This window comes from Tenrec ecaudatus, chromosome 2 (genome assembly GCF_050624435.1).
Source record: "Tenrec ecaudatus isolate mTenEca1 chromosome 2, mTenEca1.hap1, whole genome shotgun sequence".
Classification (NCBI taxonomy): domain Eukaryota; kingdom Metazoa; phylum Chordata; class Mammalia; order Afrosoricida; family Tenrecidae; genus Tenrec; species Tenrec ecaudatus.
The window spans coordinates 37820519-37847838 of NC_134531.1; the positions used below are offsets into that span (position 1 = coordinate 37820519).

General features: G+C 36.8%; 1 protein-coding gene across 3 annotated transcripts in view; it reads right to left on the bottom strand.

The window, feature by feature from the left end:
- RICTOR (RPTOR independent companion of MTOR complex 2) overlaps positions 1-27320 on the bottom strand; it is a 134568-nt gene that overhangs the window by 34440 nt on the left and 72808 nt on the right. For all 3 annotated transcript variants that reach the window (XM_075540961.1, XM_075540960.1, XM_075540962.1), the window contains 12 exons: positions 24708-24877; positions 18775-18842; positions 12977-13044; positions 9475-9557; positions 7107-7194; positions 6490-6580; positions 6284-6350; positions 6060-6140; positions 4339-4439; positions 1996-2164; positions 1628-1729; positions 1485-1531 (listed from right to left, as the gene is read on the bottom strand). In XM_075540961.1, the coding sequence (XP_075397076.1) occupies positions 1485-1531; positions 1628-1729; positions 1996-2164; positions 4339-4439; positions 6060-6140; positions 6284-6350; positions 6490-6580; positions 7107-7194; positions 9475-9557; positions 12977-13044; positions 18775-18842; positions 24708-24877 (1135 nt within the window). The remainder of the gene's footprint in view (positions 1-1484; positions 1532-1627; positions 1730-1995; positions 2165-4338; positions 4440-6059; positions 6141-6283; positions 6351-6489; positions 6581-7106; positions 7195-9474; positions 9558-12976; positions 13045-18774; positions 18843-24707; positions 24878-27320) is intronic.

The window sequence follows — 27320 nt, forward strand, 5'->3', positions numbered from 1 at the left end:
TTGTGTGTTGACTCAAGGCCTTTGCATGATTCATTAGAGCATTTTGTCTTCTTGATCCTTTTGTGCCATAGCTCCTCTTAGGATGAAGAGCAAGCTTCAGAGCCTCTTCTAACACCCACTTTGATCTTTTGCTTTCTTCGTGATTGATGCTCTTGATGTCCTCCCATAGTTCATCAAGGCTTCTCTCACTAGTGTTCAGTGCATCAAATAAGCTCTTGATATGGTCTCAAAATTCAGGTGGGACCAATTTAAGTTATTTTGGCTTTCGTTGACTTGTTTTTAATTTTCTTCAGTTTACCGGGCAATTGGTGGTCTTTTCTACAGTCAGCTCCTGGTCTGGTTTTCGCTGCTGAGCTTCTACATAGCCTGCTCCAGGAGTAGAAGTCAAGCTGAATTCTGTGTATTCCATCTGGCGAATTCCATGTGTGTAGTCGCTATTTATGGGGTTGAAACAGAGCATTTGCTATAAAGAAGCCATTTGGTCTTGCAAAATTCTATCAAGGGATCTCTAGCTTAGTTTCTATCACCAAGACCTTATTTTCCAACTACTATTTCTTCCTCTTTATTCCAAACTTCACATTTCAATCCCCAAATGATCATGGTTGATAAAATTTCAGAATGAAGACATTGGTATAATTCTTCACTTTCTGCATCACTAGCTTTAATGGTTGTGCATGAAATTTGAATCATAGTTGTACTGACTTGATTTCCTTGTGTGGATAGATATTATCCTACTACAGACAACATTGTACTTCGTGATAAATCTTGACATGCCTTTTTTGACAATGAATGACAAATGACCATTCTTCTTGACTGTGTCATTCCTGATATATTAAACTAAATGATTTTCTAACTAAAAGATAAAACTAAATGATTCAAATTGCAAATACCAGCCCATTTCTGCTCACCTATGCCTATGTTGCCATTTATTCCACTAATTGTGACAAATTCCAATTTTCTAGATCTATACTTCACCAATTCCAAGGCCCAATTATTAACTGGTGTTCACTGCTGTTTCTTCTCATTCTGAGTTGTGCCCTACCAGCAATTGAAGGTCGAGGTTTACTGCCGTAGGCTTCACTCCTGAGTCACTATGGAGGACTCGACTTTGAGAAGACAGCTCCTCCTCAGCTGTATTTTGAGTGCCTTCTCACCTGAGGAGCTCATCTTCCAGCACCAACTCTGACAACACTCTGCTTCTATTCCTCAGGCTTTCTGTATCTGACAATGCTTTGAAGCTATCCATAAAGTTTTCAGTGGTTAATTCCTCTGAAGTGGACAGTCTATTTCTTCTTAGTAGTCTGTTCTTAGTCTAGAAGCTCTGCCGAAACCCCTTTGCCTTTGGGTGACCCTGCTGGTATATGAAATATCAGCAATACAGCTTTCAGCATAACAGCAACACACACACCACCACATTATGACAAACACTATGCAATGGGCATAAATGAATGCAAATCCAAGTTCTTCCAATAGTTCTCACATACCTGTGTAATTGTTCATCTTTATAGTTTCTTAGATTTATATTTGGCCACTGGGGAAAAAATATAAATATTTATCAATTATCAAACATTTAAGAATGTAATCATAGCAAACTGAAGATAATCAAGCATTATCAGAGATATCAAACCTTAAGAATGGTCCCTATGAGATTCCAATTCCATTCAAGATTCTCTTTATGTTGGAGGACTTGACTATCTCTAAGGTTCATTAAAAGTGCTTCCTCTGTATCCTAAAGGCATGAGAAATAAAATTAAAGTTGTCTGCATTATCAGCAAGTTATATTCCAACTTGAAAAAATATATTTATAGAATATCAAGATTTTGTAACTTTAAAAGTTAGTAATCTCAACCTTTAAACTACATAGAATCATGATAAAAATTGAAAGTCATTTGGAAATCATGCATGAATGAAATAACAAACTTACTCAAGTACATGAACACTTGGGTGCCCTGGTTAAAAAGTAAAAAAATTAAAATTGCTATTTCATGTCAGTACCTTAAGAAAAAATATATCTTTCTGAACTCGGAGATACTGATCCCGTTTCTGGTGTGTTGTTGCGATTGCTTTCTGAACAATGTGATCTAAGTGAAGACTGTAAGGCTTGGGTCCTCGTTTCTTCATTTCATGGAAGCGTTTTAAGCAATTCAAAGCTGCACTGGCTCGCCTATTAAGAAAAAAAAATTAACACTGTAAAAAGACTAATATAATTTTAAAACTGTTGTGGGAAATTACTCAAAGTTTACATAAATCTTAGAACATATTACTAAAAGTAAATGAATTACTTATATTTGGAACCACCATACTGTGCCAAAGTGTGTGTACACACACACACACACACACACACACACACACACACACACACACAAAGAGTAAGAAGCTAAGACCACTGCTCATTTGTAGAAGAAACACTACTTACTCATCCTTTCTTCTAGAATGGGCACATTTTATAGCATGCTTTTAAAAACTTCTACAAGCCAGAAAATCGTTGCATTATTGGCTGAAGTCAAGTTGATGTGAGTCATGGGGACCCCGTGTGTGCAGAGCACAACTGCTCCACAGGGTGTGCTCAAGGCTACTACGTTTGTGGAGAAAGTCACTATGTCCTTCTTCCAACACCCCAAGGGGTGAGTCTGAACCACCAAACTTTCAGCTGGCTCTCTAGCAGTCTGGTCATTTGTGTTACAAAGGACTCTTCCAGAAACCTAGCTTCTTAAGGTTTGTTCTTAACCTTCTCTGAAACTTAATTTTGTTTATAGTAAGAGAGTGAGATATAATTCCATAAAAGGATAAGGATAATTAACAATCCCTATTTTTCTCATTGATGGGATAAATGGAATTTCCTCATAAAGAGGATCTTTTAAAATTTATGTTTTATTTCTTGTAGTAGTACATCTTGTAAGAATTTAGTAGCAATCAAGTCTCACCTTCAAAACTTTGCCAAATATGAAAGAGAATTAGAATTTTAAAACTCTGAGATGTGCTAAAACTAGCAAGAATTTACTCTTATCAATAAGATTATTTTACTGAGCTAAAAAGATTTTTAAGAAGACCACGATCACTGGAAGAGCCAGAGGTGTTTGGGGATAAGTGTTGGTCTGTTAGCTCAAACCCACCAATTGCTCTGCAGGAGAAGGATGAGGCTGTCTGCACTAATAAAGATTGACAGCTTTGGAAAACTTACAGGGTGGTATGAGTTGGAATTGAATTGATGGCAGTGGACTTGTTCTGGGTTGGTAATCACTGCAGTTTGGGGTTAAATGCAAATTCTTGACAAACCTTGAAACCTGTGACCATATTGTAACCCAGAGTTTATATTTACAGAAACCTGTTGGTCGTGAGTTCATGACCAACAGTGTTAGACTGCTAACCAAAAGATCAGAGCTTCCACACCCCCAGATTTCCCGCAAAGATGAAGCAGCTGGCTTTCACAAAGATTTGTGGAAGTATTATTTCCCAAAGGGCAAGACACTGTTCCTTGGGAGGCACTGTAACGGTCCAGCGGGGCTCTTCAAAAGTTCCTTCAAAAGGGACTATGTTTGATCCTGGATTGTGGGTACAGTACAAATGTTTTTTAATTGCCAGGGGGATGCTGGGTAATTTTTCTTTTTTCCTGAAAAGGGCGGATAAGCCAAGTAAGTTTTTTAACCTGTGCTTTACAGTCTTAGAAACCCTATGAAGTAGTTCTACTCTGTCTTCTGTTAGAATCAACTCAATAGCTATGGGTTCAGGCTCTACAAAGAGTTTATTTTCTATTATCAAACTTCTCAAAGCCCAGTGCTACTATTACTGGCATACGTTTAGAGGTAGAATTTATGATTCCTAATAAGCTGTTAAAATACAATTTCAAAAAAATAAAATACAACTTCAGTCTGTTAAATAACAGTATTTTTCACTGTCACTATCAAAATGAGTGTGTAACTAAAGCGACTATTATTTATTTATGCACAGCTCTGTATTAAACGAAACCGATTAAATTTTTGAAAAATGTACTAAAAATTATCAACAAAAACCTATAGTTCCAAATAGCTAATAAACTGTTTTAGCAACATATCATTGATATACATAGAATGTTTATTCTTGGAAATCCAGAGAGGCAGTTGGTTCTACGCTGTCCTGTAGGGTCACTGTGAGTTGGAATCAACTTAATGGCAGTGAGTTTTATGTTATTTTTCTGTAAGACTTTCCTAAAAGGAATTTCAAGTGTAGCTTAATGACACGTCATTAAAGAGAGAGAGAGAAAAGGTCATTTATTTATGTGAATAGAGAGAGAGAGAGAGAGAGAGAGAGAGAAAAGGTCATTTATTTATGTGAATGTAAAACATGCGATCTGATACTTACAGTCTTTTTTCCTTGGGGATATCAAAGGATGCAGCCATATTCATAAGGGTTGGTAAACAGTGCAAATGATGGCTATGTGAATGAGGAAGAATTGTGTTTGCCTAAAATGAAACATTTCACATAAATTTACAGAAACAGAAATCTTTTGTTATGGATTATCTAGATATGACATTATAATTAAAGACTACTAAAGCCCCTCAATATTTCTTTTCCCCTAATGTATATTTATTTACCATTTTTACCTTTCCTACCTACTTTCAACAAGGATGAGATATAAGAAATATAAAGATCATATTACACTAATAAAACTGCTCACTAACTGTCAGAAATCCTGTCTGTTTAATATCATATTATAATTGTTAAGTGGTATCCAATCCAATTCTAAATAATCTAAAAACTATCAAAACTTGGATCTGGTGCTACAATGTTAAAAAATGACATTTAAAATAATAGATGCAATAAAATTATGAGGTGGTTTCTTACATTTACAAACTACCTTCTCGAAACAGATTCAGCTCATATACTAAGAATTCTGAGAATGTGCATGTGAAATAAAATCGCATCACCATACATCTTCCTGCCAATTAAAAAAATTAATTAAATGTGAAAACCAAAAGACAGAAGTATTTTAAGCAAGAAATTATCTGTCAGTCTCCAGGTGATCGGCTTTTAACATTATAAGTGATGTATAAAAAGCTGGTGTATGGGACAAAGGGAAAAGATGAACCTTATAAACAGATTCAATTTACACGACAATAATTTCAAGTATGAATTTCCTACCGATAATGTTATCTTCAGAATAAAAATAATCAGACCTGAGAGTCTGCAGAAAGCTACTTAAGTCTTTCACAGATTTGCCAAAGGGACGTATTTCACAGACACACGAGCACAAAGATAAAAAGGCAATTACGTTAAAATCGGTTTAATTATTTTTATCTCATTCACACAGCTCACTAAGAGAAACAGAAAGACAAATGGGGGAAAAAAACTACAAGAACAAAATAACCTGGTAAAAAAAACAAGTTGTACTCTGTAATTTTAAAAGATTTGCAATAGGGTTACTTCTTCCTTAACTTATTTAACGTGCCAATGTAATATTTCACTAGCCAGCAGATGACCTAGGCCTATGACTTTCTATTGCACAAACTTATAGAACCTCCACCACGGGCTGGTTTTCTCGAAGAAGAGAATGGCCAGGCCACTTTCCTACCTCCTGCTTTCCGGAAGTCATTGATATCATCAAACCATGCCATTAAAAGATAGGGACTCCCACGTTCTAAATGTCAAACTAAGAGTGTACACAGAGTTCATGTTTTCCAACAAGTTTATATTCATAATTTTGCAACGTGTCCTAAGTTTAGACAGTGACTGCCGTGTATCCAGCCCACTGCTAGCTGGTTGAAACATACCTACGGCCTTGCTACTTAGGGCTTTTTTAGGACGGCTTCTAAGAATGCCTGACATTGATGACACTCAAAACGGTAACACTGAAAGTAAATGGAGAAGTAAAACTTCACTGTTTTTAATTTTCCTTATTTATGAAACCAGCCAAAACACACAAAATTAACATATAAGCCTCAGGGCTCTTTGCAATGCAAAGTCTAACATCCATATACTGATTTATTTTTTGAAATAATTCAAACTTACACTGTTGAAGTAACCTGTTTTGCAAATTCAAACATTAAAAGCTGAAATATGTTACCAGAAGCTGCTAAACTTACCATATGTAAGAGCTCTCCTAACAGGATGGTAGCTCTCACTGCGATGTGGTTATCACTGTTAGTTATCACTTCAACCAGGCCCTTTGAAAACAAAAAGGTAGTATCACTTTTGCACTATAATATAGAGGAATACAACATTTATGTATTAGATGTTAGCTGCTTTCAAAGTACTGCATTAATGAAAACAGAATGCAACACAAGACAGGAAATGTCATAAATGTTACCTCTAACAGTCCATTACGAATAAACGCGGACAGTATCAATGCCAAATAATTATCCATGAGGTCTGGCCTGAAAATAAATACACACAGCACAGAAACAGTTTACATAAGGTTTCACAGACTGGATAACTCAATATAAAAACAACAATTCTATTTCTGAGTTGGATTATTATAACTGAATTGGACCCATTTGTATCCATAAAACCTACCTCGATCTGGCACGATGGGGAAGAATAGTTTTTGCCTCAGCTGCTACAAAACCATCCGAGAGCCTCCAACTGTCTTGGAATCTACCTGGATCTACAAGTATGAAAGTGCAAATTAATGGAGTTAGAATATGGCACATCCTTAAAACACTGGTAACATATGTAAAACCATGGACTACTCAGCCTTCACAGAACTGAGGTCTTGATAAAACAAAACAAAAGACAGGCACACAAAAAATTTTATTCATGCAGCGTACACAGATCTAACTTCTTTCAGTCAGAGGACATCTTAGAGGACACTTAGATGACATAAACAAGATAGAGATTTAATAAGGTCACCTGAGAAGTACACATTTTTTACTGTCTCTTGACCCACTTTCTTTATTATGACTACTCATTCATAAGAGCTAGGATGACAGGAAGAAATATATATATATTTAGAAATAATTTCTGAGTTGGGAACCCCCTTGTCCTCCATTAATTTCAGGCCATAATCTAGTACGAATAAAAACTGATGGCCAATCGCTCGGCAATTTTCCTTTGAGGGATTCTGTTTCTTAGAATCCAATAGATAAAGCCTCTTTAAAATTATACAAACAGACATGAACTCTAATACTTACCTACACTGAGCAGTGCTTCTATGAACTCTTCAGTCACAACAGGAAGAGGAAGACGAAATATATCATAAAGTACTTCAAGCAAACCTCGCTGTAAGGCAAATATATGCATAGCATAGATTCTTGTGAAATACAGCTTTAATTTTTAAAATAAATATTCTATCCCCAGAATAAAGAAAATGATAAAGCAGAATTCCTGTACTTTGGGGAACTATGGTTTTAGGCCTACATTTGGGAAGTGATAGCTAGTGAAACTTACTAAATATGAAGCTAAGAAAAAAAAGTACTGCTACGAAGTCACAGCAACCATAGCAATGAAGTCACAGCAACAGAGAGATATCCAAAGGACGAAGCCACTGGTTTTCAAGATAGCTGCCATATACGTATACACCTCTGACCTGTCCCTGAACTTGATGCGCTTGAATTATGGTGATGGCAAAGAATACTGAAAGTACCACAGACTGCCAGAATAAATAAATCTGTCTTGGAAGAAGTACGGCCAGAATGCTCCTTAGAAGTAAAGATGCTGTGATTTCTTCTGATGAACTTTGAACACACAATCAGTAGAGACCAGTTCCTAGAAAAGGCAATTATGCCTAGGAAAGCAGAGAGGCACTTCTTCTGGCCTGTTTTCTAACCAATGCAATTTTCGACTTTCTTAAACCTTCTTCTTAGTAACCCCCCACGATCATCCTGTTATTTGAGAAATCTTACCAAGTTTATGCCTTTAGGGTTCCAAAGAACAGGCCCCGTAATCTTCTAAACTGATCTTTCTGGCCCAGCAGATTCCCACAGAAGGCACTATTTTCCATTGAAAACGTCCCTACTTAACAATCATAAAGTCATCTTCAGTGACCTCTATTCTGCTTAAAAGACTGATAAAAAGATCAACTCTAAAGATAGCTGATTTTCTCACAACACTTCTGGCTAAGAGTTCCTTAAAACTGAAAATCCTGAACCACGTGAAGATCTCAATCCCAGCAGCTGTCACATCAGTGGCAATCCCACAGTCATCTTTGACCACTTCTGGACTTCAGCCACACTTTCTTCATTCATCTCAGATGATGGGCTGTCCTCTCTTGGTTCATCTTTGAAGTCTTCCTGATTACTCTTCAAACTCTTGACCAACTGGAAAGTTGTTTGTTCATTTGTTTTTAACTTGCTGGAAAGTTTCAATGATTTGGGAAAATGTCCACTTACCTTTTGTTAAAAATCAGACATTAGCCCTGACATCAAAAGTGCTCTTTCAGGGCATATTTTTAAGGCACCTCAACAAGAGTAAGATGTGTGAGAGAACTTTTCTTCAGTCAACCACTGATTACAGAGACATGTTTAAACACATTTTGCTTAGGAAAAAAAAAAAACACAAAAAAACTAACCATCCGTGTATAAATTAGAACCCCAGTGGAAATACTTTTTAACTTGCACACAAATACATCAATTTATCTTTTCAACAATTTTTTATTATCCTTATTTTATATGTGAAGAAACCAATTTGGAAGTTAAAAGTAATTTGCCCAACGTGATAAAGTTATAAATAATAAAGCCAGGAGTCTAACATCAGTTAGCTAAACTCCAAAGACTATGTGCTTTCCCCAATAGGCTAGAAAAAGAGAAGTCAACTGAATTGCCCAATCTTTTGTTCCTTGTTCATCACTCCTATATAACTAAATCCCTTCAGTTCTATCACCTAAATGCTTTTATTTCAGATTTTGATAAAGCAATATACCCTGGCTAAGATTTTCCTCCCAATTCCGGGCTCAGCTTAAAGAAAGAAGCAAAAAATGGGCAATGAACATAATTTAAACAAAAATCTAAATAATGGAAGAGTTATTTGAAAAATTTACTTTGTCCCCAAATTCAATTTTTAAAGAGTTTAATACAAATTCCTACACACTGATGAATTTAGATTTATACCTAATCAATGGACATATATATTAACAATTCACTTTTAATCAAAACTATCATTTCAAATATAAGGTAACAAAACATAAAAATGTTAAGTTAGAATGTATAAGTTGTACAAAGTACTATATATACTTGTTGATTTGTGTTTTGCTTAAACATTTTACAATGAAAATGTCTCCTGTAATGTGTGAATAAATTTAAACACTAAAGCTTAATGAATCAAGAATAATTTCCAATTTTCTAACCCAATTTTTAATACAGCCATCACACTGAACAGAATTTAAAATTATTCAAATCACAGTGAGTGTTCCACTAAGTACTCAATATTTTTAAAAGCTGTATGATACAGTTTAAAACTTCCTGAGACAAAAGTATCACCTGAATTAATATTTCTATACATTTTATTTAAAAGAAATTAATTTCCTTAATCCAGAAATAACATGTCATAATATTTTTTGCCTACCCGTATTTCCATATTTGGTATGCAGAGTACTCCAATTAGAGACTGTATACCTGAATTTCCAGGTTTACATAAATTAATAATACCTAAAAAGAATAAAACGAAAAATCATTGAGTTGAATTTAAAAACAAAAATTTCTATAGAGATACACCCAAAAGTATAAAACTTGTGAAATTTTTAAGTATACATTATATTATCATGGTTATTATTTGATTAACATAATTTCAAACACTGTGTGTATGTATTCCCTTACCTAGTAGATTTACTTACTCAATAACTTCATTAAATAAATTTCTTTGTCTCTTTGTTTTATCTCTACAAATCTACTTCCCAAAGCTCCTTAGTTTGCCAATTAATTCCTTGGAGTGAAACCTTGAGCGAACAAGACAGTGATCTCTTTCGCTTGCTTAATGCCCCCATAGCCTAGTTTTGAAACCTTTTGCTTAATAAAAAGTTTAGCTAAAATTTTTACTAAGTATGCTGAGTAGTATAAATCAACAGACTTAAAGATAAATGAGATGGATCAGTAATATTTTTGGAGTAGAATTAATTTAAAATACATAAGAAAATGTCACAGAAGCTATACAAATAGCAATAAGCACATATAAAGTATTCAATATCATTTGTTCATCACAGAAATACAAATTACATTTATAATGAGATAACTGCCACAAATGCAAGAATAGTTAAAATTAAAGCGTGGCAATACCAAATGGTAGGGGGAAAAAATAAAGTAGCTGGAATTCCCATGAATTGTTCAGGGGTACATATATTTGGGGGGAAAGTTTGGCAGTTTTTTATGCAACCAAATATTTAGCAACCCTAACCTAGTAATTTCACTTGGGTAGGTACCTCCCCAAAGTGAGAGTATACGTCCGTAGGCTGCTCAGGGTAGCTTTTATTTAGAACAGTCAGAGCTGGAAATTGCTCAGGTTACTTAACTGGATGAGACCTAAGCAAACTGCTATGTTTACCCACTGGACTACTACTCGGCAATAAAAAGGAACACATTACTTATACAACACCAGGAATCATCGTCAAAATCATTATGCTGAAGAAAGCAGGACTGTCATGCCACTGCAATCAAGTTCCTGAACGGGCAACACTGATTGAGGGTGAACAACGTCAAAGCAGCAGTTGCTTCCAGGGACCCCAGCTTAACTGGGAAAGGGATGAAGCAGCTTTCTGAAGTGATGGGAACGGTCAGTGTCTCAGAAGGCTGAATACACACGCGCACACTGGGAAAACTGTATACTCCAGATGTGTGCACATCACTGTATTTAAATTTAATCTTAAACAACCCCACCACCCTTACTAGGACATGCATTAGATAAGACTATAATGAATAGAGGAGTAGACAGGTAGACAGGCAAGATATACAATGATTTATCCAGGGAACTCATCTACTATTGGGGAAATCATTTCTGTGCCACACTAGAGCTCTTCAGAGCTCTGGTCTGTAATGCTGTTCTCTCTCTTAGTGCAGAAAGGTTGTAAGACTATCAACCTCAGTTTCTAATGAGAGAGCAATGTTTAGTGGCATCAGGAAATGTCAAAGTAAGGAAAGAGAGCGTCAGAGATTAGAGAGACAGTGGCAGGCAGAAAGCTGGCTAAAGCACAATGGGGTTTTTGGTGGTGTAGTGGTTACATGCTGGTCTGTGATCCGCAAGGTTGTCAGTTCAAAACCACCAGTTGCTCTTTGAGAGACAGACTGAGACTTTCCACTCCTGTGAACAGTTCCAGTCTTGGACACCCACAGAGAGAGGCATTTCTACCCTCCCCTATGGAGTTGGCATGGACTCGATAGCATTGAGTTTGAGTTTTGAAAGCAGAATAGAAATTTCTTTTAAGAACGTCTGAAACTATTCCAATGGCAAGGAAGCTAACTGATGGTAAAGAGATATAACAATACAGCAAGTTCTTAAGCAAGGGCAGTGATGGTTAATACTTGGCAGAGGGTTGAATTGTTTTCTATCCTGAAAGAGTATGATGTGGGAGGTGGATGATGAAATAACAGAGGAATATGTTTCCTATGGTTGTCTATTAGGGCAGAAGGAGGCAGATGTGAAATATAAGATGGAAGGGGCCCAGGTGGCTGTAGAGGTTTAAATACTGGGCTGCAGTTCAGACTCACCAACCAATCTACAAGAGAAAGATGAGGCTATCTGCTCCTATAAATATTTTGTCTCTGTAACCTAAAGGCGTTCTACTCTATCCTATATTGAGCAGCTATAGATTGGAATTTACGTGATGGCACGGGTTGAGGTTGGTTTGGGAAAGAGGACAGAGCAAGTCCCTGGAAAAATACTGGGTAGAACATAAGTCTAAGGGCAGAATAGAATTTGTATATGAAAAATTAAGATCACTGAAATACTTAATTTTTTCCTGCTTGCTTGTATTCTTAAATTTTTAATTTCTCAGTGTTGTGCAGTCAATTATTTCACATGGATTTTCTGGTGACTGTCTTTGCAACTTCCACCGTGTGACTAGGAAGACCTTGCAAACAGGGTATATGGAATTTCATATTAGGACTGGTCAATTTTGCCATCCTGCCAGTACAACGACTTACATCAGAAACATGAACTGTCATCTCAGTAGCACGAAGAAAGAGGAGCCCTGAGTGACTGCATCCTAAGGACTCTGAGAACCCGGCACTGAATCTCCTGATTCCAGGAGACAGAGTTGTGACAGCACAGAGAAGCTGCAGCAACACAACCAATAGCTACAGCAGAAGACAGACAAGAGGGTTTTCCAGGCCACACAGTAAAGCTGAGTGCCTTCAGGCTGGAATGTTGCCAGCAGAGTGAAATTGGGGAAAACTAGATTTCTGGAGCAATGAAGCCAAGTACCTCCATAGCTGAGGACCAGAGAGGGGTTTGCTTACAGGCATGGCTAAGGAGTGTTCCTAAAGGGAAGAACTATATCCCGAGCATTTCTGATACTGAATTCTTACTTGTTAATTTCCCTAGGAATCATGAGTATGGTCTGTGAGTTTTGTTCAGCGACTGTGCTGACTACGAAGCACACGAGAGAAGTAAAGAGCACTATGGGAGGACAGCTAACTGGTAATAACGTTGGGAGTGGAGGTATGTCTGAGCTCCGCTTCATAGGCATCATCCTGGGGCTAATGGTGACCTTGCTTTTCTTTCTTCCTGGTGAAGTGAGAGGTCAGATGTGGTCCTCACTACATTTTTACATTCAGTGACTTTTGGCAAACAGTCAATATATAAGGGAGCTTCAACGTGTTCATGGAAGAGTAAAATTAAGAAATAATAGAATTTTTTCATGAACGTTTTATAGTTCCCATGTATAGACTAGGTGTTACAATAACAAACTTTAATCACCTAATTTTAATAATTTTGGCTGAATACCTCTGGTTTAATAACATATAAGATTAGATTAATAAAATTAATAAGTCATGTTGCAATAACATTTTTTAAATTTAAATTTTAAATTCAACACAATACAGATTTTCCTTAGTGCTTAAAGCAATGCAGAACTTACCTGCCCAGGACCGAAATGTTGCTATGATTCCCATTTTACTGGCTAGAAACCGTGCTTCTCTGTCTTCTCTGTTTTAAGGGGAGAGAAGAAGAAAAAAAAAAATCAAGAAAAGTAAAAGCGGAGCTTTTCCAAGTACTACCTATCACAGTATATGCTAACAATGTTTAAATATACAGAAATTGAAAATATATATTAAAAAGCCCAAATGTACCTCAAAATAAATTGCATAACTACACACTTCCAACTTGACACTGGCAATATAGTTTAGCATAACTTATAAATGCCCATTTTCAGTTCTACATTCCCTTTTTCTGAAGATTATTCTTAGATGGCTCATTAACACCTCCAATTGAGCATTAGGGAACATGACTTTGCATAGTCAACATCCCTGTACCAAGGTTGCCCTTTAGCAAAGAAAATTACTGCATAAATCTCACATTTTAAACACATGAAGTTACTTTAGTTCTAGCCAAAAACTTACCTGAGCATTCCCAAGAAGCCCATCTAATCAGAGAAATGTTACTAAATAATTAAATATGGCTACTACCACTAGCTTCTTTCCTGCTTGACGATGGTGTATGCAAGCATCACACCTGCTCCTCCCCACGCACTAGGTATGAGGAGTGATTAAACAGAGTTATTTATATTCATGAAACATTCTCTTTGTGGCGCTTATGTAGAAAAAGTGAGAATCAGACACCTGTGTGATCTGGTGCTCACTGTCTTTAAAAGGTGTGGCAAAATAGGTTAATTTTGTAGTAATTCATTCTCTAACATCTTGCAGTATTTGACATTATTTTGAAGTCATTCATTTCCTTTTCTTGGTCATGTTGTTTTAGGGACGTTTCAACTTAAAGCAACCCTGTGGTACAACACAATGAAATTGTCTCTTTCCTCTTCTGGACCATGTTGACAATGCTTTACTCTTTGAGCCCACTGTTGCAGCCCTGGTGTCACCATGTTAAGGATCTTCTCTTTACCTACTTTACCAAGCACAATGTTCTCTCCAGTCTCACCATCTTTTCTTTCTATGAAGACACTTACTTGGTGCCCCTGTCCAAAACGGATTTATTTGTTCTCCTGCCAGTCCATGGAATATTCAATATCCTTCAAACTATAATTCAAACACTATAATTCAAAGGCTCAATTCTTTCATCTTCTTTATTCATTATCCAATCTTCACATGCACGTGAGGTGAAAGAAAATACTATGGCTGGATCAGCTACACCTTACTCATCAAACTATCTTTGCTTTTAAACATATATACACACACACATATATATAAATTTAATTATGGGAAATTTTTTAATTTTATGAACAAAAGTTGGCTTTGTTTCTTCCTGAGTAGATGTAATGGAAAATCCATAGAAAGGAAGATCTCTTCGTTCAACTCGATGAAGCCGATATCAAGTTACTGGGGGCACATCCTGAGGTTGCATTTCTGGATCAGATAATGCCAATTTGAGCTCAAAAGCGGTGGCAGGGTTTTTGTGGTGGCTCCAATGAAACACCTGGCTTCAAGACGTACCAAGGCAAAAATAAAAAGGCCAATTTAAAGATGTCTTCTGTAGCATATTTGCTCAATACCATGGTCTGAGAGCCTGTCTGCTGCCTAAAGGTGTGGACTCGAAATCCAAGTAAAAGGAAGTCCTTGATACGTGTACTGTTTTCTCCCTTTACAGTACTGCTTATTGGTCCAATTTGAGTACCTGTTTTCCTTATTTTGAGGTATAATTCATACTGAAGGTGATAGTCTTTGACCCTCATTAACAAGTGCCAAAATCCTCCTTCGTTCTCAGCCAGCAAGGTTGTGCTATCTACGTATCACTGGTTGTTACTAAAACTTTCTCCAATCCCACTGCTGCATACAGTGCAGCCTCTCACATTATTTGTTCAAAAGGATACAGCCCTGAAACACAACTTTTCTGATGCAGTATCTCCTTGTTCTACTAGGATGCCTGCTTCTTGGTCCATGTACAAGGGCCACAGGAGCACAATTAAGTGTTCCAGAGTTCCCATTCTTTCAATATTTTCCATCATCTATTATCCACATGGTTTAATGCTTTTGCAAAGTCAGTAAAACACAGGAAAATTGCTTTGTGGTACCAACAAGGAATCTGGCCAGAATCTCAGGCAATTTCCTGCCAATACTATATTAAAACCATTTTTGAGTCACCTTCAGCAATATTTTACTTGAATGTAATATTAATATTGTTTCATAGTTTCCATATTCTGTTGGATCTACTGTCTTTGGAATGGGCATACATATTTATCAGTTCCAGTCAGTTGGTCAGGTAGATCCTAGCTTCCAATTTCTTGACATAGAATGGGTGGGTGCTTCCACCACTCCATTTTATAGGCAGTCCCTACATTACAAATGAGTTCTGTTCCTAAATCTGCCTGTAAGTGTCTATATAAGTGAAATTTATAAATATATAAAGCATACCAGGTTAGGAATACTTTCTATCTAACCCTACCTGACAGCAGCTAATCAAATGTTTGTCTTAGTGTCAAGTACATAGTGTGTACACAACCATGCACGAAAAGCATGGACAAGGCTCATAGTTACACTAAAGTATCTTCAACATAATATGGTAAACAACATGCTCTGATGGTGTTATAATGTTTGCTATAATGAACCTTTGTAAGTTGTCAAAGGAGCCTGGTGGCAGACAGCCAGGAATTGAGCTGCTAACCGCAATGTCAGCAGTTCACACTTATCAGTCACTCTGAGTGAGAAAACGAGGCTGTCTGCTTCTATAAAGATTTACAGTCTCTGAAACCCAATGCAGCAGCCCCACTCTGTCCTATAGGCTGCATGAGTCAGAATCAGCCCGGGGCAGTGGGCTTGGTTTGTTTGGAATTCTGCCAGCAGCACAGGCATTAAAGACATTCTGGTTCACCACCAGAATTTCTTTCCTCTTAAGCCTAGCTTTACCCTCCCCATTCTTTCCCAGGAGGCTGGCACCTGGTCAGAAAGCTGAGGGTCTGGGGTTAGGGCTCAAGGTCCCTATGCCGCTCCCACCTGTGGACACTGCTCCATCAGAATGGTATGGAGCAAAACTGGGTCCAAGCCTGCAGCTTTCTGTCCAGCCTGGGCCTGCCAACCCCAGAGGGAGCTTGTGGGCTCCAGGATCAAAATAAAGGTACTGTGTCTCTGCAAGCTCCACATGTCCCAAACCTTGCCATTGCCTCTGGGTTCAATTTGGGAAGGGCACCATGGGACCTACGGCTAGTTGTATGAAGGAAGCTCCCAGTAGTGGCTGTGTGTCAAGTCCAGGGCCAGTTGGGATGTCACTAAATCCCTTCTAGCACATTGTCTCTGGTTTACACTCATGGGAAACAGACTTGGATTGGTTTGTAATTATGGGTTGTACCCAAGCCAGATGTCCTTTAAGCCATAGAATGCCTGTTATGAGGGCATGATAATAAATCCATAGTGATAGATGTACTTAAAAGTATGGGGTGTTATTGAAAAAATATATATGAGATGATTAACTTTAACTCAGAATAAATATGGAAATAAACCAATCCTCCTGTTTCACAAAATCCCCAAATTAGTGAGGAATTAAAAAAAATCAATTTAAATAAGTGAATGCAATCCAACAACCTGATTGACCTCCTATCATATTTACTGGAATGGTATCATTTGTAAAATTTTCTTATGGATATGATTTGATCCCTAGATCATTTTAAATTAAAATGAAGAAGGCTCTTTACATATTCTTATTATTTCAATCTTTTAGGCCTTCCATATTAATTATGCTAAAGAAAACAGAAGTAGAAAAATAAAAATCTAGATTTCCACTGGCTTACATTTTTTTTAAAAGATGAATTAATTGTAAAGGATTTAATTTCCCAAAGGTTAGTAGCACTTTTTAAAACGTTTCTTAATTATGAGAGCTATACTGCATAATACCAAGAAATACAAAAACTACGTAAAGTTAGGCCTGGTAGGGCTTGATCTAGGGCAATGTAACCAAGAGGAATGACTAATACCCAAACGAAGGCTGAACATGATAGTGGGATAAGAGAAAAGTAAAAGAAAATAGAGGAAAGGAACTAGGAGGCCAAGAGCATTTATAATCCAGGCATGTACACATGTAAATATATTTATATATGGTGCTGGGGAAATAGATCTATGTGCATATATTATAGATTTAGTATTAAGGTAGCAGTTGGACATTGGGCCTCTACTCAAGTTCTCCCTCAGTGCAACATCATTTTGTTCTATTAAACACATTGCAGACAGATCCCGAGTTTACTCGTGTTTCGCGCGCTATCTGTTCCGGATAGATCACGAGGTAACTCATGATTTCTATATGCTGTCTTCAGATGCCATCTGCTTGGATAAATTTTAACTACTTCGCCTATTTAGGGGTTTGCATCAGTAGTGAATGTATCAAACTCGATTGTCTTCATGTTCTTTTTGTTTATTTAGCATTTTAGTGCATTTTGGTTAAATCAAATAGTTACTCTTTGTTTGAATTGTTTTTCAAGGAGTTGTGCACTTATCATGCTCAAACCTCAGAGAAATGTAGAACATCACCTAAACCGCTCAAGTGGTCTCCCATTAAACAAAAAGACAAGAAATTCTTGGCCCTAATTCTTCTAATTTTTCAAAGTAATATGGATATTTTTATAAGCTTATAATTTCATAAAAGTAATAATGTTTCACATACATTGCAAAATATTGTTTTATAATGTGAGATTTTATATTCAAAGTTACAAATAAATATGATAAAAAGTTGATGAGATCTAAACCCATTTATGGCTTAATGCAAAATAAAACTAACAGCTGAGAAAATACCCGGTCACTTGGATAAGTTGTTAAAAAATATCCGATCTTTAATGTGTTAAACTGGCATTTCATGATGCTCACCGTCCCTACATGATCACTGAAGACAAAGCAGGTACATAAGCAAATGTGGTGAAGAAAGCTGATGGTGCCCGGCTATCAAGACAAGATAAACAAGTGGCCATCTAGCTGAGAAGCAAAAAAGCCCACAAAAAAGAAGCACACCAGCCTGTGTGATCACAAGGTATTTTTAGGATCAGGCATCAAAGAATAAAAAATCCTATCATTGTGAATGAGGGGGAGTGCGGAGTGAGGAAGCAAAGTCCATCTGTAGGCAACTGGATATCCCCTGACAGAAGGATCACGGGGAGGAGAAAACATACAACTTTCCTCCAGTTGTTTAATGCTTCCTCCCCCCACCACTGTCACAATCCCAATTCTGCCTTACAAATTTGGCTAGACCAGAGCATATACACTGATACAGATAACAGCTGGAAACACAAGGAATCCAGGACAGATAAACCCCTTGGGCAAATAATGAGAGTAACGATACCAAAAGGCTAAGGGAAAGGTAGGGGGAGAAAGGGGGAACTGATCACAATGATCTATATATAACCCCTTCCCTGGGGGACAGACAACAGAAAAGTGGGTGAAGGGAGATATATCGGTCAGTGTAAGATATGAAAATATAATTATTTATAATTATCAAGGGTTCGTGAGGGAGGGAGAAAAATGAGGAGCTGACACCAAGGACTCAAGTAGAAAGAAAATGTCTTGAGAAAGATGGTGGTAACAAATATACAAATGTGCTTGACACAATGGATATATATGTATGGCTTGTGATAAGAGTTGTACGAGCCCCCAATAAAATGACTAAAAATAATAATAAATCTATGTGAAGTCACTTTTCTCTGGCTCCGCATGTACTCAGTTAAATCTAGACTCTTTAATGTCGACACACACACACCTTGTCAATGGACTAGGAACAGATAGTACTTACTTGAGCTGTCCTTCAGCTGTATCTGGACTGTGCCTGTAGTGAAAATCAGTATAAGGTGCTAATATTCGCTAATAAAAAAGAAAACAAAAAAGTCCTTATTATTAAAAGGCATCATTCAAATAATACTAATAATAGTAACTTCAATAAGGTAAAATAATCCCACTTCTCATCTTTAATTGGGTTACAGCTTAAGAGACCATCTTTTTAAAAACCATTATAGAAATCTAGGGCAACTTTTTCATTGTACAAAAGGAGTTTTGAACTTTTCACCTAAGGCATTATATACATATAAAATTGTACGTAATTCATAATTGACATTTGTAGATTTCCTCACACTTGAGTACCAGCTCCAGTTGAATAAACATTATCAATATCCTCAAAGCCCTCTTATAACTAATCCGTTTGCAGTCACTATTCTCAAACAAGCTAGCCTGATCTAATATCATAATTTAATTTTGCCTACTTTTTGACATTGAAATTGTATAGCAACACCCAATTTATTTTTGAAATTTGACCCTTGCTAAATTCACTCATCAATTTAGAAATTTAGAACCATGGTGTATGTTTACCAAAACTCTTGACGACCACATGATTGTGGTAAGTGATAAATCTACATACAATTTTAAATATATAAGGCATTACTATATTGTTTTTAACATTCAGCACCCTTTTCCTTTTACTCATAGATCTACTTTATCTGGAGCTTTTCATTCCTTCCAAGTTTCCTTGCTTCTATCTGATGTTTTTTCTTTCTGTCGTAAGTCAGTGGCTTGAATCGACCAGCGAGACCTTATTTCTAAGGAACATTCTAGCTACGCTTCTTCCACAACAGATTTGTTTGTTCTTCTAGCAATCCTGAGTATTTTCCACATTGTTGATCAACACCGTAATCCACACACATCAATTCTTCTTCAGTCTTCCTTATTAGTTTCCCAACTTTCACAAGCACATGAAACAACTGAAAATACCATGCCATGAGCTAGGCAGGCACACCTTAGTCCTTAAGGTGATCCTTCTGATTTCTAATATTGAAGAGTTATTTTGCAGTCGATTTGCACAGTGCAACAACACATCATTTGATTTGACTACTGTTCCCACGGATAGTGACTGTGTATCGAAGTAAAATGAAACCCTTTGACATCATTTACCATGATGTCGCTTACTTGTCCATTTGTGAGAACTTTCATTTTGTGTTCAAGGGTAATCCAAAGTACAAGCTTGTTGTCTTCGGTCTTCATCAGAGATCTGATACTGCATTCTCCATATAGTTCAGTATTATATGCTGTTTAGCTTGGATTACCTTTTTTTGGAGCTTTCTGAGCTCATGAATATGAACTTGTATGAGTTTAGGAAGTAAGTTTGGCCATGGTCTCTTTGGTAATTGCTTTCATCTTTTTCTCTCTCCTACCCCCAAAATGGTAATTCAGAGTTTATCCTTTTCCTATTTTCCTACTTATCCCCATCTCTCTTTAGTTTCTCTGTGCTTTACTCTGGATAATTTTACTCGGCTTTGTAAGAATGGAGTGGGGGCAATGTCTGACCTCCTGTTACTTGAAAGTAGAATCCAAATATCATTAGCCATAGGCTGATTCTTATGAGGGAGAAAGGTCAGACATGTCTCCACCTGCCAACTTCCTTTACCAATTCTGATACTAACTGTTCCTCCCAAGGCACACCCTACTTCTCTGCTGGGTTTGATAATTCATTGTAATGACCGCAATGAGCTCCCAGACAATACTCATGACTATGGGGCTTACTAAGGATAGTACAGAATACATACAATTCAGGATCAGAAATGTTCAAGATAGAGTTTATCCAGTCAGGCAGGACTTCCTCTGGTCCTCACCTTCTCAACCATATGGCCCTTGGTCCCTGTCTTGGTCCAGCGAGTATTACCTAGCTCTCTTAGTATTGCCAAAAGGGACCATTATCTGCTGCAATGCTCAGTGAGAAGATGCTCAACTTTGGTTCTGTGGGTTGGCAAACCCAATGTTCCTGATGACGGGCCAGGGCACTCCTCTCCTGGAAGGCACTCAGCATTTCTCCCTCTCTGAGCCATTACTTCTCAGACACGTCTGCTTCCCAGATCTCCATCTCCGCAGTGAAGAGGCTCAACATGCAGAAACCCCAGGGTCCTGAGGATGTGCTACACTTCTGTCTCTTCTTTCTTGACAGTATTAAGGCCCGGCTGTCCCACCCTGCCCTACCCATACCTGCTCCTGAGATGACTTGTTTTATACCCAATAGGAGGGAAAAATCCACCAACCCCCGAATTAGAGATGCAAGTTTTTACAATCACAAATACCTAGTTAACAATCACTCACAACTGAATCATATAATACTGTGTAAATCTTTTCTCAGCTTCTTACTCAAAAAGTAGAAATACACAAATTTGCGGGACCTCATCCAATCTTAGTGAGAATTACAAAGACTGTGCCTGGGAGAGTGCACCACACTGACTTTCTTCTAGTTTACTGAGGGGCCCTTTTTGTCTAGAGTGAACGCTTATTTCATTTCGTTGTGAATTTCAGCTATTACTTTGTTATTAATAAAGTTTTTCTTGGATTCTTATACATTTCAATTTTCCATTACTCTATCTTCTTTTTCTTCCTCTCTTCCTGAACAAATTAAGCTGGCTAACTAGTGGGTCAGTTTCTATACAACAGTTTCTTGAAAGAGTCTCAGTCAGGGTGCATTGTAGCAACAATGAAACATACAACCTTCCTCTAGTTCCTAAATGCTTCCCCTCTCCCAGCACCACTATTATGATACCAATTCTACCTTACTAATCTGGCTAGACCAGAGGATGTACACTGGTACAGCTAAGAACTGGAAACAGGGAATCCAAGGATGATCCCTTCAGGACCAGTAGTGAGAGTGGCAATAACTGGGCGGGTGGAGGGAGGGTGGGTTGGAAAGGGGAAACCGATTACAAGGATCTACATATAACCTCCTCCCTGGGGGCTAAACAACAGAAAACTGGGTGAAGGGAGACGTCGGACAGTGCAAGATATGACAAAATAATAATTTATAAATCATCAAGGGTTCATGAGGGAGGGGGAACAGGAAGGAGGGAGAAAATGAGAAGCTGATGCCAGAGGCTTACGTGGAGAGCAAATGTTTTGAGAATGATGAGGACAATGAATGTACAAATGTGCTTTACACAACTGATGTATGTATGGTGATAAGACTTGTATGAGCCCCCAAAATGATATTTTTAAAAAAGAAATGGTTTCTTGAGGGGGTAGGAGTTCAGTAATAAGTTTTTGTTACTAGGTACCCTAGAGTTGGTTATAATTCAGAGTGACTGTATGTACAACAAAGCCATCCTCACAACTGTTATGTTTATACTTGGTCTTCTTCTACTAACAAATTTTTACTTGAATGCTAGACTTCATAAATTTAAAAAGAAAATAAAAAAGCTCCAAATAATTTTATCTTCCACTAGAGATTGTTTGTTCTTCTTTCCACAAGACAGGCAAGCAAATACAGGGTGGTCAATCATCTTACTCTAACCAGAAAATAAGTGGTACCCACCCTGTAAGTTGACTAAGAATGGCTCTGGTCTCCTCATGTTTTTAAATGTTTGCCATCCTCCTGCACTCTAGGACAGCGATTACGGAGCACTTTCCTCTTTAGTAGTGAGGGTTTTTTTCCCCCCCCTACACATTCCAGCACAGGTTCAGGATTTTTAAAAGGTCACTTAAGAGATTAGCCATGAAATATTCAATTCTGTCACTTTAGTACCATAAAGGTTTCAAAAGCTCTTCCTGGACTATCTTATCCAGGGAAGGCCTGGCAGTAAGTATCCTCAGTTTCTGGGCTCTAATAGCAAGTATAACCAGGGGCACGAACGCACTTGTAGCCAATACAGCAGTGTAACTATTCTCTAAAGGCCTTTGAACCCCAGCCCATGACCATCCTCCTCGGGACACCTCTACTCTGTGCCTGGGAGACTACAGCATGTATTGCACTGAGCTTTCCTGAGGTTCAGACATACAACTCTTACCCTGCATAACTCATTTCAGCAAAAGTCAGAAGGGGCAAATCAGACTCATGGCAACACTTTTCATTCCTGTAGGGCTGTTCCTATCATCCTTCCCCACTCACTGCCCAACACTTCTGCAGGTGCCCCAAGGACAACTGTGAATCTTCTCTACAATTCTGTTTTCCGTCTGAATTTCCCTGAGATCGTATTGCTTTCCCAAGTCTACTACAGACGATTTTCTGCCTTGTAGTGACAGTTTGGGGAATCTCTTCATTCCACTTTTCCGTATTTCTCTCACAGGGCTTTCAATGGTCGTTTTGTAGAGATGTCTTTCAGTTAGCAGATGAGTACACTAACCACATGAATCCGCAGCCATTCCTTGTTTGAAAGACACGGTGGAGTTCCAAGAGTTGAAGCAAAAGATAGTGGAATTTTTTCAAGGACCTTTTTGAAGCTTTCATATAATTTTCAGTTAGTTAGTGTAACATTAGGCTCAAGTGATGAAAGTGATGAAATAAAAGATGATTAAGTAATAACCAAGACATGACCAAATAAATATTCTATATAGAGGAGCATATAATGTAAAGCACCTGGAATACTACTTAACTCTTTGTAAGTTTTACCTAAGTGTTAGCTGCTCCAACAACTACTACTTTATTATTATTGTATTTTTTCTTCATCACTTTTCTTTGAGGTAAGAATCATGACTTTCGTTTTACCTATAGAGAACATGGATCCAAGAGAGACCAAGGTCATAAAATTAATATGTTGTAGAGCAAAACCAAGAACAGACAGACAGAAAAACAAACAAAACCCCCAAGATCTATTGAGCCCAAAGTCAAGGCTCTCAATTTCTGTTGCTTGGGAATCTTATTAAGATAAAAAGAACCAATTTCTGTGATTCTAAAGGAAAAGTTATCAGTGTACTTAAAAAGTCTACCATAACAACCTTTGAGGTTTTTTCATTTGTATAAAGGCTTTACTAATCTGCCACACAATTATCTATCCAATTTTAAAATTAGAATTTTACTTGATAAAGAAAATCTAAATATACACTTAAAAAGTTTTGAAAATTGTTTATTTCCTACTACTGTAAATAACACATTTGAAATCACTTATTAAAAAGAATATTGTATTTAATTGATTCATTAATGCTATAAGCTATTGTCAATTTTACAATCCCAAATTTTCCTAGTTGCACTAATAAAATCAGTAATATATGACATTTAAAACAGGTTTCATTCATAAAAGGCCTTTCCTATAAAATTAGAGAACAAAAATCCTTGTGTACCTTCCATAGTTCCAGATACAAACCCAAAGAAATTCTTTATTTAAATCTATCCTGAACATGATATGCAATAAAATGCACTCACACAAATCAAGTAAGACTAGTCTGTGATAACTGTTCCACCCTCAGTAAAACCTTTTCAGAAAGATGAGTACACAATAGCTTTGAACTTTAGACTGACTGTAAACAGTATTATTTGAATTAATTAAAAAGTTAAAATGTGAAGCATTTTTAAAAGATAAGTATTCTCTTTCTATTAGATAAGGTAATCACAGCTGCTAAGAAAGCACTTCCACATTTGAGGAATTTTAGTCTGGCTTAATGAACAGTGATTAACTAGGAGGGTCTATTAACACACAAGGTACTGAAGTCCTTACAACAGTTTTCTTAAATAGGAAAATGCCTTCTGTAATGTGTACTCTAATTTGCTTAGCAAAATTTTTATATATAATAAGAAAATAAACTACAGGTTACACACTGATAAAATATTCTCAAGGGCATTATTAAGCTAACCTGGGTGGACTATATAATATTGCCTGGAATAAGCCAGTTTCAGTTAGTTTTGATAATGCTGTGCTACATTTATTAGTTTTTGAATTTCAAAGACTATTTATTTAAAGTCATATTTTAAAACTGAAAAGAATATGAAGTTCCTACCTCTAATTCTACATCAGCTCTCACATATTGCCGGGTCTTTGGATGATTAAGAAGGTGTAAAATTGTAGTAATGAGGGCCTCATTTATTCGACTTAATTGGCAATCAATCACATTTTTTAAGATGGTATTTAGTCCACCTCGAAGGGCCACCACCTCTGGATTCTGAAGTGCTAAAATAAAAGAGAAAAAACTTCAATATTATATTGGGGGGAATTAATAAAAAATCATCAGAAGTCTAGACTTTTCCATTAAAATTCCGTTTCCTGTCTGAAAGCTTTCTAGTTAATGACATTTAACAGGGCATCTGGATAAAGTGAATTTATTAAAAAGTCACTGAATTATTTCCCCAATTTATTTATGTTATTTTGTAACATTCTTGGTCAATATTTTCCTGAAATGACTTTGCTTATCAGTTGCACCAAGCTACTTTAAGGCAGGGATCACCCAAATTCAGAGCTGTTAAGTCAATTCCTACACAAACTGGTCCTCTAGAGTCAGAGCAGAACTGTTCCACAGAGCTCTTCTTCCTAGGCTGTGGGGCTTTATGGAAGCAGACTGCTTTCTGTGGAGCAGTTGGTGGTAGGAAATGGCAAGGGCTTTGTGGTGAGGAGTCCAATGCTTTCACCGACTGGTTCTCCACCTTCCTAATGTCGTGACCCTTTAATACAGTTCCCATGTTGTGGTGACCTCCCACCACCATAAAATTATTTTTGCTGCTACTTCTTAACTGTAATTTTGCTACTGTTATGAATCGGGCCACCCCTGTGAAAGGGTCACTCAACCCCCAAACGGGTTGCAACCCACAGGTTGAGAACTACTGCTACCCAAAAAGCTACCCAAAGCAAAGATAATAACCTTGTATCTGCTGTTTCACCCCTTTTATCTGGCCTGTTACTTAACTTTAAATTTGTTCTACATTGGAATATTTTACTTCTCTATCTTTACTGTTATGATATACACCCACTTTAATTATTATTTTAAGCTTGAAACTCCTTTTATTCCCTTAGGCATTTCCTTCTATGCCTATGTGTATATTTTAAAAGAGTGCTTAATTGACATTTCTTTTTTCAATGGTCAGGAAATTGAGAATGATTTCAGATAATCAATTTTATTTACATGTCAAATGTTTGATCAATAATCTCAGCATGCTTCCTAAAATGAATATTGTACTTTTTTGTAAACTCGTTTTCAGTATTATGGTCGACAAAACTCCATAAACTTTTAATTTTTAAATCTGAAAACAACTTCCTTTTACCCTCCATTTACTCTTTTACAGTTAGCACTCTCGTATATTCTTTAAGCTAAATTTCAAAAGTTTGTGTTTTCTGTTTTATCTAAATTACTATATAACTGCCAACAGTACAATGATCTTAATGCTGACAGTAAATACACGGCATGTCCTTGTAACCGATGCCCTGGCCAGGGCACAGCATAGTTTTTTCACTTTCCAAAGGTGCCATCTCCTTCCATCACAGAGTTCTCCATTCTGACTCGTTATGCCATTAAAAGACTGCATTTGAAAGTTCAAAACCCAAAACTATCTAATTCAAACACTTACAATTCTTTAAACTAAGTTTACATGCTGCATATAATTAATTTTTTCTGTTTGGAAAATATCACTCTTCTATTGTATTTACTGAATACTACAGAAAACAAAATAAACCACTCATTCCAATATATAAAAATTATCTATTAAATAAATTATTTTTCAGTTAATCCCATTTCCTATGTCATATGATTGGAATTGTACCTCCTTTTCAATATGAAAATTTTATTTATTAATTTCCTGAGAAGTTAATCAGAACAATTCTGATCAAGAGTCAAAAGGAGGTAGTACTTATAGTTTGTTTACCTTCAGATTAAGACCAAAGATTTCAGCAAAATATTCTATGTCAACAAAATAGTTTTCTCACTTTTAATTTTTCACATCTGTATGGATATATGGTATATATGTATAAACATTAATTTCATTTAAAATATGAGTAGGTTCAATCTTTTCAATATTCTAAAACACATTTATTCCACATTAGTTATCTATTCCTAGAAAAAAATTAAGACAAAGTCACCTCGAAGAATCTTTTATTTAGCAGATTTTCTATTTAAAAAAATTATTGTTAATTAGGAATTAATATATGGTATGTAATATATATATCATTCCATATTTCAAATCACGTAGAATTATACATTGTACCACAATGTACCACAATGTTTCCAAACATTTTTGTTCTACATGGACTCCTTGTCGTCTCCATTTCACCCCATCACCACCACTATACCCTACCCCACCCCATCCCCTAATCCTTATTCTATTTGCTATCACTATAGAGTCATCAATCCTGGGTTTCATATACTGAAAAACAAAAATACATATAACACAACTTCAAGAGGGTGACCTCCAATGACCTAATGCCTCTGAGATACAACCTAATATGTATAAACAAAAACAAACAGAAAATTTTGGAAACAAGATCAGGCCCAGCCTGCGCAGGGGTGTGTGTGTCTGCTGACATAGTTTGAACTGTTCAAGTCAAATTCATGCCTTTGCTCTCCTATATTCAACTCTCTAATGCACCATGTTTAGTAACCACTCACCTATCACTCAACTGAGGATAG